We start from the raw sequence: 20,012 nt of genomic DNA, 5'->3' as shown, positions 1-20,012 counted from the left end.
GACTATGAACAATATCTAACGAAACATCTTATACATATCATGTGTGTAAGAAAGCCAATAATAACGTAAATGTTGACTCTTTCGATTAGGTTTATTCATCCTAGAACAAGCGGATTATTGGACGGCAAATATAAAAGCGGCACATTCACTTCGAGGAAAATTCGGGAATTATTCGTTACATCTGGAAGCCCGAGATCTTGGTAGTCCTTCCAATAAAGACATTTCTGTTTTAAATATTTGTGTGACGGATTACAACGACAATCCGCCAGTCTTTATTAGCCCACAGCATAATACAACTATTCGAGTTGCAGAGGTAAATTTGCACTCGTGTTAATGTAAATTTTTATGCTTGTTTCTTATACTGTCGTGTTCGAATGTTTCGTATATTCGACTAGGAAAAATGAGCTAATTTGTCACTTGGATTGCCAATCTCTTGACATAAGTATTACTTTATTTAAGGCATTTTCACCAACTTACTTTGAAAAGTAAAACGATTTTTTTAATGCAATATCCCATTATGCATATAAGGAATTTGCAATAATGCTGTACTACACGTTGTTCGTGCTGTTCTGACGAATATAATTTATAGAATGTGACAGTCGGGACATCGATCATACAAATTGAAGCCAAAGATGCCGATACTGGTCCAAATGGTGACGTTCATTATCGTTTGAAGCAAGATTTGGCTGGTCATTGGAGAACGTTTCACATCGATGATACCACTGGCATTATCTCACTAAAACTCCCGTTAGACAGAGAAACGCAGAAATTGTACGAGGTAATTCAAATTACATTCTTTATAAAAAAAAAAAAAAAAGTACAGAATAATACACGGGAGAAGACATGGTACATGTACATGTACGTTTATTCTCTACTTTTACACTTTGATAAATTTGCACCGTGTAATCATATACTCAAACTTATAGATATCGAGAGTAGATGTGTTATAAACTGTCTTTTTCCCAATATCACCTTGGAAATATCGATTTCAATTTTTATTTTTATTTTAATCTGGATAGAGAATTATAGAATGCGAATAAAACAGAAACTTGGATTTTATTTCTGAATGATAAACGTTTGTATCGCTCTAATAACTCCATTTAATTTAAAAAAGAATTGACATCGTTGTCTGTGTACGATGATTTTACCATATAATCAAATCGCTCGAAAACTAATTGAAGTACGTAGAATATTTGACACAAATGGCATCGAGTATAAGATAATAATAGTTGTTAATTCTCATTCATAGATCAGGGTAGAAGCATACGATCTAGGAACTCCAACTCCTCTCAGCACGGATCTAGATCTGATTATTTATGTGCGAAACATCAATGATTACGAGCCTCAGTTTTTGGTAGACATATTCAAGATTGACTTCACGGAAGAGCAACCTGCTGGCTCTGAAGCTGTACAATTACCAGAAACTGTCGATAGGGACGAAGTTGATGATCTTGACGATCCTCCTACTCAAGTGTGTTACTTTATAATCAGCGGCAATGATGATGGACTCTTTATCCTCGATATCTTTAGACACGAATTAACTGTAAGTGACGAACAAATAACAAAGTTTGATATATACCTGTAGCAATTACTTATCGTTAATTAATCAGTGACGTATTTTCTTTCATATTCTATAAGTTCTTGTCATCCTTTTATAAAGCTATCTATTCCTCTTTTATAGAGCTTTTTTCGTAAGTTCGATTGCTTTCAATTCAGCAAACACAAAAGCTACATTATGTACCGGATGGCCTGTGTGAACAATGAAAATTTACGAGAGATTTTCTAGATACTCAACTTTTAAAACGTACAATTAATCGTTTCAGACTGCGAAAACGTTAGACAGGGAACAGCAAGAGGAACATTTGTTAATTGTGAAAGCGACAGAAGATTGTAATACTGTCCCAGCGAACGGAACGCTTTCCGACGAGGCGGACGATACTACATTGAAAGTTGTTATAAATGTAATGGACATAAACGATAATCCACCCAAGTTTGTTAGTAAGATATTCACGGGTGGAGTTACTACAGAAGCTGATTTTGGCACGCAATTTATGCAAGTCAAGGTAAAATCTATTCATCAGATAGTATATTACAATAATGGTATAAATGGTACAAATAATTTTTAAGAAAAATACATAATATGCAAGGTATTTCGATTTCCAGTGTATTAACGAAATTAATAACGTAACAAATAACATAACAGTGTACCGAATAAAATCATGCAGTAAGAATGCATGTGAACTATCGTCATTGTTGAAGTGAACATTAAAAAATTGTTCCGAATGTCATCTGACAGAAAAAGAACTACATAAAATGTACGGATAATTTATTGTTACCTGTTTTAAACAATAGAAATTTACGGTTTTGTTTCAGGCGATTGACTTGGACGCAGGTGACAATGCTATAGTTAATTATTACCAAGTTGGTAAAATTCACATGACTTTGACAGAAGGTTTGGATGATATTGAGCTGCAACCTTTTCTGGTTAATAAACTCACTGGGATAGTGAGTTTAAATTTCGACCCTCAGAGAGGGATGAAAGGATATTTTGATTTTATGGTAAATCAAATTAATTTTAAAAGAAATCATATCTCGTAATCTCACAGTGTAGTTTCGTGCATAGTATGCTAATAAAATATAATCGTAGTCACGAGATCATGGTTGTTATTACTAATACTACATCTTATATAAGGCGTATCTAATAATATTACTATTAGTCAAATTTTATTAATGTATTTAAACAGGTGTTAGCCAATGATACCCATGGTTTAGAAGATACTGCGAGAGTATTTATTTATTTACTAAGAGAAGATCAGAGGGTCCGTTTCGTGTTGCGGCAACATCCACCGGAAGTCCGGAACAGAATAGAAACGTTCAGAGAGTCAGTGTTGAAAGTTTTTAAAATTATAAACACTAGAATTTTGATTGAATTTATATCACTACTTGTGTATTAATAATTCTACAACTTTATCGATATTTACAACGATCTGCGAAATAATAAAACGTGAAAGTATAAGAACATTTTGAAATTTCATTAGTATGAAACACAGTTATCGTAATTACATTGGTATATCCAATATTGTGTTATATATAGAAGTTACAAAATAATTATTGCAAACATACACTTCGCAGAAGTCACAAAAGTATCTATTATATTAATTCTAATAGATTACTTTTTGTAATTATATATTTTCAATTATGAACAACGTAGAAGATAATTTCCATGTAGAACAAAATTTTACAATTCTGTAACGTAAATTTTTAGGACACTGGGCAACGTGACTGGAGCGATAGTTAACATTGATGAGTACAAAATCCACGAGAATCACGACGGTTCTGTCGATCGAACAAAGACCGATTTGTACATGCACCTTGTAAATCGTCGAGACAATTCCATTCTTGAAGTGTCGGAAGTCCTGGAATTAGTCGACAGAAATATAGAGAAACTCGATGGTCTGTTTAAGGAATTCAATGTTCTCGACACGCAACCGGCTCAATATCAACCGATTGTTCAGTACGAGCAAGCAGGAACCACGTTTTGGCTTTTGACTTTGACCTTGTTCCTAGGAGCTCTGCTAATTCTGTGCATAGCCTTGTGCATTTCGCAAAGAGCCTCGTTCCGCAGGCAATTGAAAGCCGCAAATGCATCACCGTTTGGTAAATATCACGATTCTGTGCATAATACCTTGTTTTTCATTAATAAGACATTATCAGTTCAAGATATTAATGGAAAATTCCAAAAAATTAATTGGATTTATCGTAGAACGTTATCACATAAGCGTAAGAAATAATAGAATAATCAATTCAATAAGTAATTCTCCTAAAATTAGGAAGTTTCTAGAACAAATTTTACAGTATATATCTTTTATGTACTCCTCTTTTATGTATACGTATGGCCATATAGGTATATTTAATATCTGCATATGTATTTACTGATAGCAAATGATTCTAACTGAATTATATATTATATCCTTTTGTTATTCGATAACAGACACATTTGAATATCCATTGAGCAACAGTCAGCATGTATATATAATTATGCATGTAAGAAAAATTATAGTTTTATACATGAAATAATGTCTGAAATACATATTACATGCTGATTTAAAATTATTATTCAATTTACAATTTCTGACGTTTATACAAAACCTTATGTGCTTAAATTATTGCCAACCACCGCTGTTTATTTATTAATATAATTTTCAAAACTTAATTTGTTCACATTTGTTTAAGGAACATCAGATGCAGAATTTATAAGAGGGCCTGGTCGTGTACCGAATACAAACAAGCATAGTGTAGAAGGTTCCAATCCTATATGGATGCACGCTTACGAGAATGAGTGGTTTAAAAGTGACGAATCACTTAGTCACACGTCTGAGAGGGATTCCCTCGATGAAAATGCATTGAACAACGAAGAAATAATGAACGAAGCTAATACAAACCAAAGAACCGATGATAAACCGTACTATATCGAGCCAAGAGCGTCTTCCATTTCAAGGTAAATATTACTTACTTCTAATTGATATGATGTTTAAGTATATCTACATACTGTCATACAATCTATTAATAAGTTTAATTAATTAGGATAATAGTAGGATTAAATGATTATCAGTAGACACAATAAAGTAACAGTAGTATTTATGCGAAATAAATAAAATGAATAATTAATAAAGTACATATAGTAAACATTAGAATATATATAGTAAGTATTAAAATTAGAAATAATAAATTTTATTTGCAGCGCGGGAAGTGTGGCAAATATACCAAATGACTTTCATCGAAGTTCTCCAATATATAGAACGCAAAACAATATCGTTAATCCTCTTGGTAAAAAGATAGAAACGACGGAATTGTAATTGAACAACGACGATAATACGATGGAGAAAAATTCTTATTTGCGCGGTAGTATTTATAACTTCGTAAGAAGTGCAAATTTAGAATAATTCTTGTAAATAGTCACACTTCGTATAAGCGTTAGTATGTATTTAATATTTATTTCATAGTATTTTTAAAAATTGACAGTGACAAATATTTTGTATTATCGAATTCATATTTTCATTATTCGTATTTTGTCTTAATAATCCGTATTAATAGTAAATTACTATTGTAGATATAAGCGATTATAGTTTGGAAGAATCTCACTTCCAAGTTCGTGAGAAACTCTGGTTAATAAGAAAAATTAATTTAACCATGATCTCTGCACGTCAATATGTTACATACACTTGTACCATTGTACACTTTATATTTCTGTTTGATAAATAAATAATTGATTCATTAATATATTAATATTCCTTACTTCATCGACTGACGTCAACTGTTATTAATAATTTGGATTATTTAACTTTTATTATGTTTCTCTATATTCCTGTAAAATATCTATTATTGAAAATGCCAATAATTAAATTTATGTATTCATAGATTTTCAGCTAGTAAAACTTTAAATTAACTTTTAGATCGATATAATTGGGCTCTGCTACATTCACATTATCAAAGTGAAATATACATACCATACATGCATAATATGTACATTATACGTAAGTTCGTAATACAGAAATTCTACTGTTATACAATTTCCTATTATTATGCTACTCAGGAAAGCATGCAAATCTTTTCTTTCTAAAATAAAGTTACTTCATGTTACGTATGCTACAATACTAACAATAGTGATGGAGAAATGACATACTTCTTATATAATTGACTATTCTTTTTAATCTGCAAAATATATCACTTTAATAATCGTATTACTGAAACATTCACGAAACATTATTCCAGCCATTCTAATGTTAGTATCATTAATCACTGGTCCATGCTCTTTACATATTAGGTTACTCTATGAATATCTAATGCAGCTTTTGTGAAAGTTAAACTTGAAACTGGCGCTGGGAAGATTACATTATTCATCAAAAGATCTAAAATGAATTCATGCCTTATATAAATACTCAATATAAATATTATTTATACTACTTCTAAATACTTCGCGTCTCAAATGTACCTAATTATCTACTTTCAAATGTCCTGATATTCACATAGGTATATTATACATTGCTACGTACTGATATTTACAAGAGAAGGAAGCTGTTTTGTTTCAGTGAAATTAAATTATTGTTGCAAATTATTAGGAAATATATTTTCCAGCTGTACTCGATCGCTGTATTCCTTAATCTTTATTCCTACGCTTTTCACTTATTGTATCGCATTCAACACGCTATGTTGCATTCTCTCAATCGCTGCATTCGTGTAAAACAAATTAAACACATTGTCGGCCAGTCACGAGTATACCCGAGAGTTTCATGTACAAACGTTTTCGACAAGTCACAAGTATACTCACACTTGCACGTTGTATATGTATCAACGTATGCATTTATTAAAATACAAGATTGTGTACTACGATGTTTTACACATCACTTCACTTCAAAACTCCACTTCAGTTAAAGGTGAGACTTTCGTTTCGTACGTTGTAAATATTATTAAATAAGTTGAAACGCATGAACTACGATAGAATAATTTTCAAAATATCAAAAAGCAAATTTATGTGTCTCGGAATTCGCACGTTCAAGTATATAAACGAAGAAACACTTCAATCACAGACTACATACAAATATATTCGACATTTCCTTCGAAAAGCTACCATGTAACGATATCAGCCGTATTTAGGCTGTCTGCCTAGTAATACGTAAAAACCGCTATCTCACGTTGAACCACTATAAATTAGAACGAGAAAACGGGCATGCAAAATAAAGCCAAACCCTCGGAACAATATCGCTCGTGTACACCCTTAACTGGGTCGCATAATATTAAAGTGCGATGGCACTTGCGTGAAATCTGAGCTACGATCAAGACGATGATCCTTTCAAATTTATACGTTAAATTCTATTTCGTTTGAGGTCGACCAAGAAATTTTCTGTAAAATTGTTTTATGAGATCGTTGCTTACGACAAGACTACGACTATAAGGGGTAACTCGTACCGATAGTATCGCAACACGAAATACCAGTAAAAGAAGAATTCATTGTTTAAATGCAAATTAACTATGCCTACTGCTGACCTCAATGGGTCAGTCACACTCCATGGTCCCTTTCACCCTTAAGATATTCTATCGTCGTGGTTTAATGCGAGGACTCTGCTACTTGACATTTACTTTAACCGTACACGCCATTGTACGATTAACCACAGAAGAATCCGATTAATGTTCGCCGAAAAATTCTGACGAGACGTGTCTTTGATTGATACATATTTAACTGGAAAATCTGAAGCAATGGTTTTCAAGGTTTGGCTCAAGAAGTTGTTGTTTGAAGCTGCTCTTCGTTATATCGCTTGTATCACTAAATGTAATGAAATGCTGAATAAGTAAAAGTATTATTCACAGCAATGAAAATAAAATGAAAATAAAATTCGTGATTTTGTTTAATAACTATATAAAACATAGGAAGACGAATTGTATGGTATATACTTCTTCGTGTGCATTTTACTTGTCTCGAAAGTTTAATTACAAGAATAATGCAAGAAATTAACAAATATTCAAGAGTATGGAATAAAAGTAATTTGCAAAATTAACATTCTTAAAATAAAGTCAATCCATAACCACATCGATCGATACCAAAGAACAGAAACTTCAACGCTAAAACTAAATCGAACACTTTAACTTTATATTATTGTATCACGATAGTATGATACTTCATAAAATTGAACTAAGAGATGAACAACATTTACTTTGTTTTTTAAAACCAGTTACACATCTTTCTTGGATACAAATGAACTATACCGCACTATATAAATAAATAAACTGTACCTAAAATACCAAATGTATATCATCCTTGTAATACAATTTCTATTACGTAAAATTAAACAAAGAAAGCATAAAAATCGTAATATAAATTCTAAACGGACAGAGATAAAATTATATCGGAGAATACAATTAATTTACGTTATCGCATTAATTATAATTTATAATTACTTTATAATTTTTCACTTAATTATATAATATATGTAAACTATATCTGACGTACTGTATGTAAAATACATCTAATAAGCTTGCGTTTCGTTCGCACCATAAATGTCAACTTCTATAAATAAAGATTTCCATACAGGTCTACGTTTTACGAGACGGAAAATGAGCGAGGCAGAAGTCGTACGCACAGTCGGTTGTAGGTTGAGAGGTAAGGTAGCCGAGGAAACGGCTACCTACTCCCTTATCCTATTCCTGAACGTCAGCTTCGCGTGCAACCTTATGCTAATCTTCGTTGACTATATAAGCGACTGGTCAGTGTTCGCGTCGTTCCCTTGTTCCCCTCCTTTTCAACCCTTCACTAGCTTAGACTTCTTGCGGAACAACCCACTGACGGTGTTTCCATTAAAGTCAGTAGCGTAGCAATTGTTAATTGATTGAAGTCGAAGTTAAACGAGATTGCATAAATAAAACGAATGATAATTTTTAAATAAATACATTTATAGCGGATAATGCTACTTCTCTTACGCTTATACATCCTTTTATTCGCAATCTTTGATAATGATTAATGTACGAAGCAATTTATAATTAGTCACTGGTGATACTCAACACGACAACTAATTTTTCTTCGCCGTAAATTAAGAAACAAATTAAAATGGACTTTTATAACTCGCGTGCGTGGCCTGTTTACATTCTCTTCTGAATACGCATTAGAATGTCAATTTCCCCATAAACACTCTCCCATATTAGCTTATATTCAAGGTGTTCGCAATTTTTCATGCCACGTATTCCAGTAAGTGACTAATAATCGTCGTTTCCTAGGGTTATATCGTTCCTAGTGCCGATCCTGTTTTACGCTACTACTACGTGGAGGTGCATTTATTCTACGCGCAATTTGCATGCATTGGCCCTTTCTATGTACGTAGCACAACCTCGACATAACGACAATACTTCTCCAAATGTCCTTATTCCACTGACTCGGCTAAGTGCACCTTTTTCGCCTATTTCCAAAGAACAATACGATACAGGTACATATGTAGTATCTCACTTCAGTAAACATTAATTCTTTTTAATTTATCAGTCGAATAATATGTCATAGATGATTTAGGATATATACAGTTTGACATGTCCATGAATAAAAATTTCTTCTAAAACAATTTTTTTTTTTTTATTAAATAGATGTCCCTAGAGAAGTATATTGCTACGTTATAAACTTGGTTTGTGTGCAATAATATTGTGGTAATTTTAATAACAAGTTTTCATATTTGCAGTTATCAAAGAAATAATTGCAAAAGTCGTAATGAAAATAGAAGGATATAATGGTATAATATGTAATATAATATATTATTATACTTATTCATATATTTTTCTTATTTCTACTCGTAGAATATTATGAACATTATATTGCAGGTAAAAACCTGCACATCTCTAAACGCTGTTTATTGTGGAAGAGTACCAAGTATACCATGTTACGTCCGATACTTTGAACTTAATTATTTCTCTACGTATATTGTGATGCGTATAGACGATATAGATATAAATGCAACAAGATATATATATAAAATTCAATGTTTTCCATGTATGTATGTACGTATGTGCATTTATTCCTATTCGATATTCGAGCACCATTTAAAATAGAGCGATTTTTTAAAAATAGGACAGACGGCTTGATGTTTAGTGGAAAATTAGAAGAATTAGTTTACTGGATGGCATGCAGATTTTATGAAAAAATTTCGACCGGTCGAAATCGCGAAGAAAAAAGTAAAGATTATTTTATGCAACTCTTTTATCGAAAATGTAAACAACAGATTTTGGAGATTTATGTCATATATAGAACCAGAATATTTCTTCGAAATTAATTGGTACAGAAACAAACAGTCATAGAAAAATTATAAAAATCTTTATATTTCTTACAGTTATAGGCTGAAAGTGGCGAGAAGCTGCAATTTTCGCCATTTCTAACCGTTTGTAGCTCGTAGCAACGTTATCCGATTTCGGAGAAATTTTCAGCATGTACATATACATATAGCTGCCATAAATCTTCAAAATGTATTATTTAAATCTTCATTACACGTCCAGATAAAAAACTAGTAAAAGGTAACATCCACTTCTTTTTTCTTTCTCTGAATTCCGACCAGTTGCGATGTTTTCAAAATTCTCTTACGCGTTATCCAATCAACTAATAATCTTCTAACTTCCTCAATAAACTCAAGTCATTTGGCTCAACTTTAAAAAAGTTATCCTGTTTGAAAGAATGTCCAAATATTAATATAAGTAACTGAACGTACATGGCACAGAATCAGAACGTTACTCATCTTTCAAACAGCCTATAGGACACATTTAAAATGTTCCTATTAAAATATTGCCGAGTTTTAATTGAAATGCACGCGTTAATTTTTCGTTTTATGATCTCAACTAAGTACAAAAAAAGGTATTGTAATGTTCAGGCACTACATCTAAGGTATAATTAAACGATATCGTAGCTGGCATCAACATTATTTACGATGAAACTCCGGCGCTTTTAATCACAGAGAGCTTATCTCCTCTGGAATAGATGATTAGAGCGAAGAAATCAAACTTAAGATGTCTATCGTCGAAATTTGTTCCCTGTGGCAAACAAATCACGCGACCCCCGCGTTAAAGAACCCTCCTTATTAGGGACTGCGTAGCTACTAATACCCCGACTTCTCAAGCCCTGACTCATCGACGTTACGCTGCCTTTCGGTATTACATCGATAACTCGTAATTTTTTCGCAAAACCTTTGAAATGTAGACCGAATACTCGCAATCCAACTACTATCAACGTTTGTGAAATTATCGCAGATTAGTAGAAATTTTGTAAAAAGTTTCGCTCAAATTTTATAGAAATTAATGTAAAATAAACGATTATGTTTTTTATTTCGCATTGGTTAAATTACAATTTGTAGCATAATTTATATCGCATCCTTGCTTCGACAGTGATACATCTCGGAAATGTTAGTTTCTTAAAAAATACAAAGGACTGTCTTTGGGCGTAACGCCACGTTATATTTTTTCTAAAGAGATGAGATTAAGGAAAAGGATAGAAGGATATAGGATGAAGCATTGTATTTGTCTTCGTCAATTTGTAACTTTGAAAATACTCGAAGATTTTTCCTATACTAATGATTATAATGATCAAAGAAATTCGTTTATCAACTTGTGTCACGTTCGTAACAGGGGTGTGATATATATATATGTATATTACAAAAATATCCATAGCTGTAATTAAATACAATACTGCGAAAATAGTTCAAGGTGAATATGACCAAGGTTTTCATGATAATTGCAAGACGTCGTTTATGGAAATGAAACTAATTATAAGCAAGGTCACTGATTAATTTAGGAACGAAAAGATTAATTATTTCAGAATATATGGACAAATTTGAACATTTTCTAGGTAGTTTACCGAGCATACGCAACCATAACTATTTAAAATGCAGTGAGAAAACTTCCACAATCGTACTATGGCAATCGTTCCAAGGCTATTAAAATTATTACGAATTAACCATACACGTTGTATCAGATCGTATTTTTACCTTTTGCCACAGAATCCGTAATAAGGATTTACATAAATTTTACTTTTACCTGCATCGTTAACGACATACTGTTTTATTTTGAACCTGAATCCTTAGATTGCTGAAAAATTACCATGAAGAGATATCGATTAAAATGAGGATTAAACAATCTCTTACCAACAAAGATACGATTCTTCGTCTTCAATAATTCCATAAATTAAATTTCACCGATGAGTTACAATGGCAAGAAGGTGCAAACGTGTTCGGACACGTAAATTTCTCGCTTCACATTTAAATAATAATAATTTACATCCAAAAGAGATTAAACGAACGTTGCGTTACAGAGGGACGTTTATCTTATATTTTATAGACTCGCAGTTATATGACATTGATTAAAATTCTTTAAAATATCGCTTTTAATAGGTAAAATGAAAAATACCTGTATATCTGACCGGAAACTTTCGCACACCGTTGAATCTTCACGAAATACGAGGAAATAGCGGGAAAACGAGAAGGCCAATAGAAAAGTTTGAAGTAAAAATGGGTGATGTGAGAGAAAAAGGTGGATGCACCTTCGGCAACCTGTGGAGAGGGGATGGCCGGTGTTTCGCGACGTACACGTGACATGGACGTACAGGGTTCGCGTTGGGGGGTTGAACGAAACAACCCCTTCACATGCGCGGCGTTCGCGGCCACGTGAAGTGGTGCGTTCTTCCACAACTCTCGAAAATGTCGACCCTCGACCACGGATAAATCCGCGTGTAAAGTCTATTCTTTCATCGAAATCACGACCTGTCGGTCACGAAACAAAAGTCAAAGACACAGAAGGGACGACCATTGTAAAAAGTTAACGTGACGAGTGTTGTTTAGGTGTTACGTTGATTGCAAGTGCTTCGTTTAACAGTCTTCTTATACAGCTGTTTCGTACGACGTTTTCCATATTGTTACTTACAAGTACGACAACACATTGCAAGTATTCCTCGTTGTTTTAATAGTTTTATCGATTTTGTTAGCGAATCATTCAGACGTGGTTCTTCGCTGTAACTGAAATCAGGGTTCTTCGAGGAAGAACGTGATTCACGTAGAGTGCACGTTATTGCGTGTATGAATTACTTTACGCGGGAAAAAGTATTCTCGAAGGATGTGTTAAATGAACGATCGATGGACAACCGCGCAAAAGCATGTATTGCTTCATGATTTTGCGGTACTGAATGACTCTGCGATCAGGTAAGTGAACATTAGCGATTACTCTGCGACATTTCGTCTATAGTATCAAATTATTCTACACAATATCACGTTACTCTCTGTATTTGTTAAAATCCTTACGTATGTGCATGGTTAATAAATAATAAAAATTTAAACTTAACGTAATAGTACGATAGCAAGTAAGGGTACAGTTCTTCAGTTTGTATAAATTATTTTACTGTGTGTAATAAATTAATTTCTACGAGCATTTTTACGCTTCGTACTTTCAATATTTCCACGTTGTAATTAATATTTTACATATGGTAGATATAACATAACGAAATAGCGAAAATTGGATAATTGAAATACCAAATAATCAAAATATCAACATATTAAAAATTAAAGGCATTTTTTAAATTTTACAACTGGTATATTTTCAAAGGTGCATTTTCAGATCTTATTTCATTAAATGTTCATTATCCTAATTGTTTCATACTTTTCCAGAAAGTTTGTTGTATATCGAATGCACGACACAAAATTGTTTTAGTTGGCGCATTCTGTGTGCTTTAAGCCAGCGTGGCATGCCAGCACGACATTACATATCCCACTAACAAAGATATTTGATCGTTCTACATTTTGTGACGCGGAGAGTGTTTGACCGTTTCATAAATGTGGTTAATAATAAATTTTCTGTCTCGTCAATATCGAATGAACGCGTTTAGACAAATTCATTTGCGTGCCAAAGATATTCTTAATTAAGCTATATATACTATACCGCGACATACAGTCTATAATACCTTAGGAACTGTTCTTTCTCGATTATTTAACAGTGCACAGCAAAATACTTTTTAGTGATAAATGTAGATGGTAATTAAAAAGTGTTAATTGATATAATATCCATGACCATTATTAGACGTTCAACAATTTATTATTATTGTACTTTCTATGAACGATTACGTAGCTTTTATAAAAAAAATTTACTAGAATTCATAATTTCCATTTAAAAATTGAATTTATTTTATTGTTCATATCGATAGGTGTATTTGAAATATACAAATTGTTCGCGTAATAATACTTATGCAAAAATGGAGGTTATTTAATTTTAAAAAATTCTATGTGATAATTCTATGTGATGGTGTACGACGTAATGATGCTTGCCAAAGGCTAAGGGAAAAAGAAAATTAAATCGATCCATGCAGGGTGGACAATGACCGGGCGATACTATTAAATTCTTATGCACAATGAGCGAGCAAAAGCTTGATTTTTCTTCAAAGACGAGAATTCGTGCTGGCTTGTTAACATAAGACGAGCACTTTTTAATATTTATGAACTGTCTTGGCTACACGAAAGCGAAGCAATCAAAATCTAACAAGTTGTGAATAGTTAATAACAGCAATTCGAATTTTAATATTTTATCGAAGTTCTTTGGCTTCTTGTAATGCTATTCTATATACGTGATATTTTATGCGATATAATATTTTTTCCAATTCGTAACTTCAATATCAAAGCTTAAATAATAAGATTTTTTCGCAAACAATATGTAAAAGCATTGGTAGAAAAATAGACTGATATCTTTTACAGATTTCCATGATACAGAATAACAAATAACGTAAACAATTTTTATAATCTATTTCAATATTCAATGAAGTATTATAAATTGGTCAGAATATTGAAATATTATAAAAATATTGTATAAAATACTGTATAATTAATTAGTTAATTAATAACCAATTTTTTAAATTCAATTATATGCAAAGTTACTCTGATACAACAAAATAAATTTCACAATTCTATATCTATTCTAGTATAACTAAACCAGTTCTTTGTCATAGTGATCGAACGATGGTTTAGCCCTTGCAAAAAGTGATATTTGTACGATATTTGTTCTGCGATCTTCCGCTGATAGGAAAATTTCTTGATGGAGATTTAGTTAATGACCTATATTTACTTCCGCTATGTTCAATATCATACGTTCCCCATTCTACCCTAAACCAGAGCGATTTCATCGGCACGTGGCAAATTGTGCCATAGCGTAAATTACATTCTTACAATTCGTACGGGTAAGCGTACTTACGGGTTGAGTCGTTTTAAAACTTCCAAACAATGGACAGAAGACAAGTCGAAGGCTTTCAAATTAATTGCGAAATTAAACACCTTCAAATTGATCTGGAATAGAGTACCAATTCATTACAAAAATGGCTCTCGTAAAAAATTGATTGCGAGTACAATTTAATTTTAGAATAACGACAGGATATTTATAGATTTATAACATTCTAAAAATACTAATCATTCCTGTAAACTGTAAGTCATTGTAATTAGTCATGCCTGCAATAGTGATTCCTGAATAATTTATAATTGCTTTTAGTATGGAAAATGCGATATACTTTGAACATTGTATTTCTGCATACATATGTAGTATAGTTTATTCATCATGAACCTAGTTAATTAATTAATGATTTGCTCCTATTACCTTGCTTATTAATATTTCCTGGATTTATCATTTCTATGATTATTTAATATCGTAAATTCATTTTTTAATTTTCACTATTATTATAATTCTTACTATTAATAAATTAATACAAAGCAAGTAAAAGTTTAACGAATGTTTCATAAGGTATTTTAACTTCAGTGTTATAAATTGCGTGTCCTTCTATCATGCTTGTATGTCAAATAAAATTTAAGTTAGGCAATTATTATAATTATAAAAAAAGCTATACTGAAAGTAAGTTAGAAATATCTTAAACGTAAAAACTTTCCTAGCTCACTGTAATGATCTGTACTTTGTTATCGTTGTTTCTCTTACGTTTCTTTTAATTGTTGGAGAAATTTACTCAGGAAATTGAAAGGCTCAACATAAACTAAAGAAATGTTACTAGATATTAAAACAATAATATTTCTCCTTAAATTTTATTGCTCCTATACAAGTATAAGTAGTGGCTCATGTATGTATATAAGCTTACCAAAACAGCAAAACACGAAAGCCCCGCAATATAAAACTAAAATAAAATCAGATGACATAAACGATTATGATTTAGACATGGGACATTTTTTTTTATTTTTAGAAATTAATGGAATCCTGACTGTGTAGGTGTCATAAAACCATGCGTTTTAGTATTAGTTCACGCCTCCTTTTACTAGTAACAGGATTTACGATTGGTGTGAAGAACTGACCGCTGACTCGAACACTGTTATGTGTTAGTTCTGAATAACGAGTGGTCACGACCTCGTTTCTTGATCATAAAATCAATATTTCCGATTCTATCAGAATTTTTGTCGTTAATGTACATTATTCGTCCGTAACAGTAATACTATCCTTAATTTTGTACCTATAGAAAACAAAAATTCTATAAAGTATATTACATCGACTTACAGTAGCACATTACAGTTCTACTTTTAAATCAATAAATATAAATGCACAGAACGTAAGGACACAAATTAAGAAGTATAAATTATTTGTAGAATTATTGGTTAAAGGCTTACAGCATAAAGCATAGATCATACTATACTCGCTGTGTATAAAAAGAAATAACGTGTTTGGAAACGCTCTAAATGAATATTTTATTATCGGATGATTATTCCATTCCTTTTTCATGTCGTAAAACGTTCCACGAGTTCAGTGAATTATTTCTCGATAATAAATCGATAAATTTCTAGTGTGTAATCGGAAATTAAACATTGTAGCGCCTGATCTATCTCATGCTTATTTCACTGTCTATCAAATTTCCGGAGTCATATTAAAGTGAAACTCGCACATATGCAACTATTACTTACATGAGCACGTAATATATCGGATTTCTACAGGCAATGCATTGGCATTTGGTCTAAACTTTATCGAGATTTTTATTTCACAGAAATTTTCTGTTTATCATACCATAATAAACGATAATATATTATTCGTGGTATTAAATTGTAATGTGTCGATTCTTTCTTGCAAAATTGTATACCTATCTAAATAATTAATTTTCGTAAACCATTTGTAATTCTTCTGACGACAATTCATAAAGTAATTCATAAAACTCAGCTACACACATATGTTTTTGGGTTGTACATAGTACGTGTAAAAGAACAATATTAAAAAAGAAGACCATTTGAAGGATGTACCTTTTTAAATATTTCCAACTCAATTGGAATAATTATTTCATCTTTTTGTTAGTTAAATAATGAAATGAAAGGTATATCAGAAAGGTCACTTATTTAAAAAAGTATATCTTCAAATAATACGCGACAACCAATAAATATGTTAAAATAAAGATTGCAAATTTGATCAAAACATCGATTCAAAAATTTATTTAATTAATATAAAAATCATTCCAGTATGTACCAGTGATTTTATAACAGATCATTTATACAAATTATCGTAAGTAAGTTGAGACTGCTGTCAGGGAAAGAAAAGGGTGCGCGCCCTATCACGCGGTACCAAGGAATGACCACCGACTGCCTTAAATAATTACTCACTGGATAAATGGACTAACTGTCAGTCAGTTTGAGAGCGCTTGAACTCGCCCCTTCTAATATTTAGAAAAGAAATAGGGGTACTCGTATAACGAGATATCGATCTTCTCATTAACGCAATAAATTCACAAGTTCGATGCACATTGATTATGAAATACATTTATTATTCCTCCTAACAGTGTAATTAATCTCTTTGCATAATTTATAATTTATACTTCAAAAATCCTCCAACATGTAGGTAATAAAATTCACGAACATCCCCATCAGAAACATTTTTTGTACAATACAGAAATTCCAAAATGAATACGTTTATCTAACATTCCATTTTTAAAAGATAAAATATTATTAATTCGAGACGTTTCATTCGCGTAAAGTATAGAATAAATATTTTCCTATTCTGTTTCGTTTTTCTTTATTCATTTTTGTTATACTTGAAATTGTTAGTTCGTCCAACGCGCATTCATTTTAAATATCCTGCAATTAGCATGCTATGAAAGTGCTTCTTCGAAGTATTTAAGTCGCTTGGATAAGAACACAACATTTGTTTTGACTACGAAGTAACCATGTTCGGATATAGATTGATCATATAGGGTGCTTACAAAGGGGACAATTTATAGCAGTTTCATCGTTATTAAAGAAACACATGTATTGAGTTGCTGACAAAGTTCGTAGCAATTTTATCAGTCGATATATTTTCCTGTATATTTGATGAGATCACAAGAAGATTACTTATTTTGGACTTGTGTCGCAAATAACAAAATATAGGATTCGAATAGAGCGTTCATAATCGCACATTAAATGAAACAATTAAATAAGAAAAGTACGGGCTACAACAATGAAAAAGAAATCGTTTAAAAAGGCAATATTAAAAAATCAGTAAATAATAGTAATGTTAAATGTTGGATTTTACTTGGCATACTTAAAATCATACGTTCTACTCCTCAACTTTCAGCAACTACTCATCGTTCGATTACGATTTATCAGTTTTTATGAGTCTTTAGGAAACTTTCTTTCGTGGTAAGAAACCAAATACTTTAAAAGTTTAAAAAATCATTTCAGAACTATATCAAAAGAAAAAATTATTTCTATTAAAAAAGACAAACTTCTTTAAAAAAAAAAGATCATTAAACTACCCCCAAAGTAGCTCACGAAAGTATTCAAACACTTATAAAAATCACTTATGAAAATATCGTGTACATGTTACGTAAAACATTTTGGGTTACGTAAAATATTTCATATTTTACTAACAGTTTTTAGTTACTTTTGTACAACATATTCGTAAAATAACTATCGATCGCGTTAGGCGTTTGAACGTCCTATTTTTATTCAGAGCAGAGATCTAGAAGAAGTAATTCGCTGTTTGCAGAATGCCCTTTGCAGGACAATGGTGCAAAGTATGGATTTATTTCGGATTCGTTTTCGCGTGGGCAAAGGGTGCGCGTCCACGCTTTGATACCTCCACGGACATGGGATTAGTTCTAGTTCCAGCGGATGCTGAAGTAGATTCTGTCATTTTTCGACTTCGCGCCACTGACCAGGATGCAGATTTCCCACTTGTTTTTGAAATAACTGGTAATTATAACGAATATCGCACGGGCAAAAAGTAGAAATAAAGGCCTTCGTTAAAAAAATCTTTTATTTGTTTAGCTACCATCACACCTGTTGTAAGGATCGACAACCTGCCGTGCACGTTGTATAACAAAGTGTGTCAAGCTAATGTAATACTAACGAAACGGCTAATGCCCGGCCGCCTTCACGATTTTGCTGTTAGGGTTAGGGACACGAAAGGAGATTCGAACTCGATGCAAGCTACTATTTCTGTTACGAACGCAACCACCCTTCGTGATAAAATATTCCCGCACATACCCTCTCTGATAATGGTACCTGAGGTAATTATTTGTTGTATTAATAATAACGATTAGTACTAGCATTCAGCACGTTAATTACTACACCTTCCCCATAAGAATCGAATACATATATTCTTCTCGCATAGCGATAATATCGCACGATACATTGCTTCGTTCTTTATTGTACGAATTCTATTAGGTATATAACGTTTTATGGATCACATTGTTTGAAACTTAAAAAATATTAACTGTAAGACCTCTCTTATCCTTTAAAATTATTGTAAAGTATATGTGTTATTCTCATTGTTTCATATCCTTTTCATAAATAGTAATATTTCTTTATCAGCGGTATTTTGCTAATACTTTTAGCAAAATAATAAGTATGAATCTTTTACACGTTAAAAAAGCTTGAAATTAATAAGTATAATCTGAATATGCATGCGTGTAATGTTCGATATGCTCTCGTATCAAATCATATTCCTTCTCTCGTTTCCTGCTTTCATGTTAATTGCCTATTATTATGCGAAAAATCTTCTAATCTGCCAAGTAAATCACAAATGTTATAATTTAGTAATTCTAAATATAGTTTTTTATTTTCATGCGTTAAGGCCATATCGAAGATTATACTTATTCGTCCATCGTAAGGTATTCTATAATAAAAGAAATTGAAATGACGTACAAAGTAATGTTTATAGATTACATTAACGTTAATTTGTCAGAAGACAGTCTCTACTTTATCGTAAAATAAATTGTACAAAATCAGTGATTACAATATTAATCATATGAAATTATTTGCTTAGGATACCAAACCAGGTAAAGAATTAGATTATCTTTTAGTAAGAGCTAATTCTTGGAGTGGAAAACCCGTTTATATCGAACTCTGGGTAAGTCACAGAAATGAACAGTAATTTTTAAAACGTAGTGTGTTAAGTAATACTTCAAAATATACTATTGCTACTCGTATATTTTTCAAACAATAATTTATTATTTTTATAGCAACCAAAAGAACTTTTCACTATAAGACAGCGGCAGACACCCACTCAAACAC

The 20,012-nt window shown here is 31.9% G+C and overlaps 1 protein-coding gene across 3 annotated transcripts in view; it reads left to right on the top strand.

The window, feature by feature from the left end:
* The window catches only part of LOC139990295 (cadherin-23-like), a 32,521-nt gene extending 27,241 nt beyond the window's left edge, over nucleotides 1-5,280 (top strand). Inside the window, exons 17-26 of one of the 3 annotated variants that reach the window (XR_011800540.1) lie at nucleotides 90-313; nucleotides 590-778; nucleotides 1,250-1,543; nucleotides 1,824-2,063; nucleotides 2,374-2,559; nucleotides 2,745-2,881; nucleotides 3,266-3,657; nucleotides 4,234-4,498; nucleotides 4,742-4,973; nucleotides 5,111-5,280. Coding sequence is in view for 2 of the 3 variants with exons in the window: in XM_072009436.1 (XP_071865537.1) it covers nucleotides 90-313; nucleotides 590-778; nucleotides 1,250-1,543; nucleotides 1,824-2,063; nucleotides 2,374-2,559; nucleotides 2,745-2,881; nucleotides 3,266-3,657; nucleotides 4,234-4,498; nucleotides 4,742-4,856 (2,042 nt within the window). In the remaining variant the exon portion in view is untranslated. Of the gene's footprint in view, nucleotides 1-89; nucleotides 314-589; nucleotides 779-1,249; nucleotides 1,544-1,823; nucleotides 2,064-2,373; nucleotides 2,560-2,744; nucleotides 2,882-3,265; nucleotides 3,658-4,233; nucleotides 4,499-4,741 lie in introns of all 3 variants that reach the window. The other 2 variants (XM_072009437.1, XM_072009436.1) reach the window with 2 other exon arrangements.
* The last annotated feature ends 14,732 nt before the right edge of the window (nucleotides 5,281-20,012 follow it).

Source organism: Bombus fervidus, chromosome 8, assembly GCF_041682495.2.
Source record: "Bombus fervidus isolate BK054 chromosome 8, iyBomFerv1, whole genome shotgun sequence".
Classification (NCBI taxonomy): domain Eukaryota; kingdom Metazoa; phylum Arthropoda; class Insecta; order Hymenoptera; family Apidae; genus Bombus; species Bombus fervidus.
This window is presented reverse-complemented; position numbering and strand designations above follow the sequence as displayed.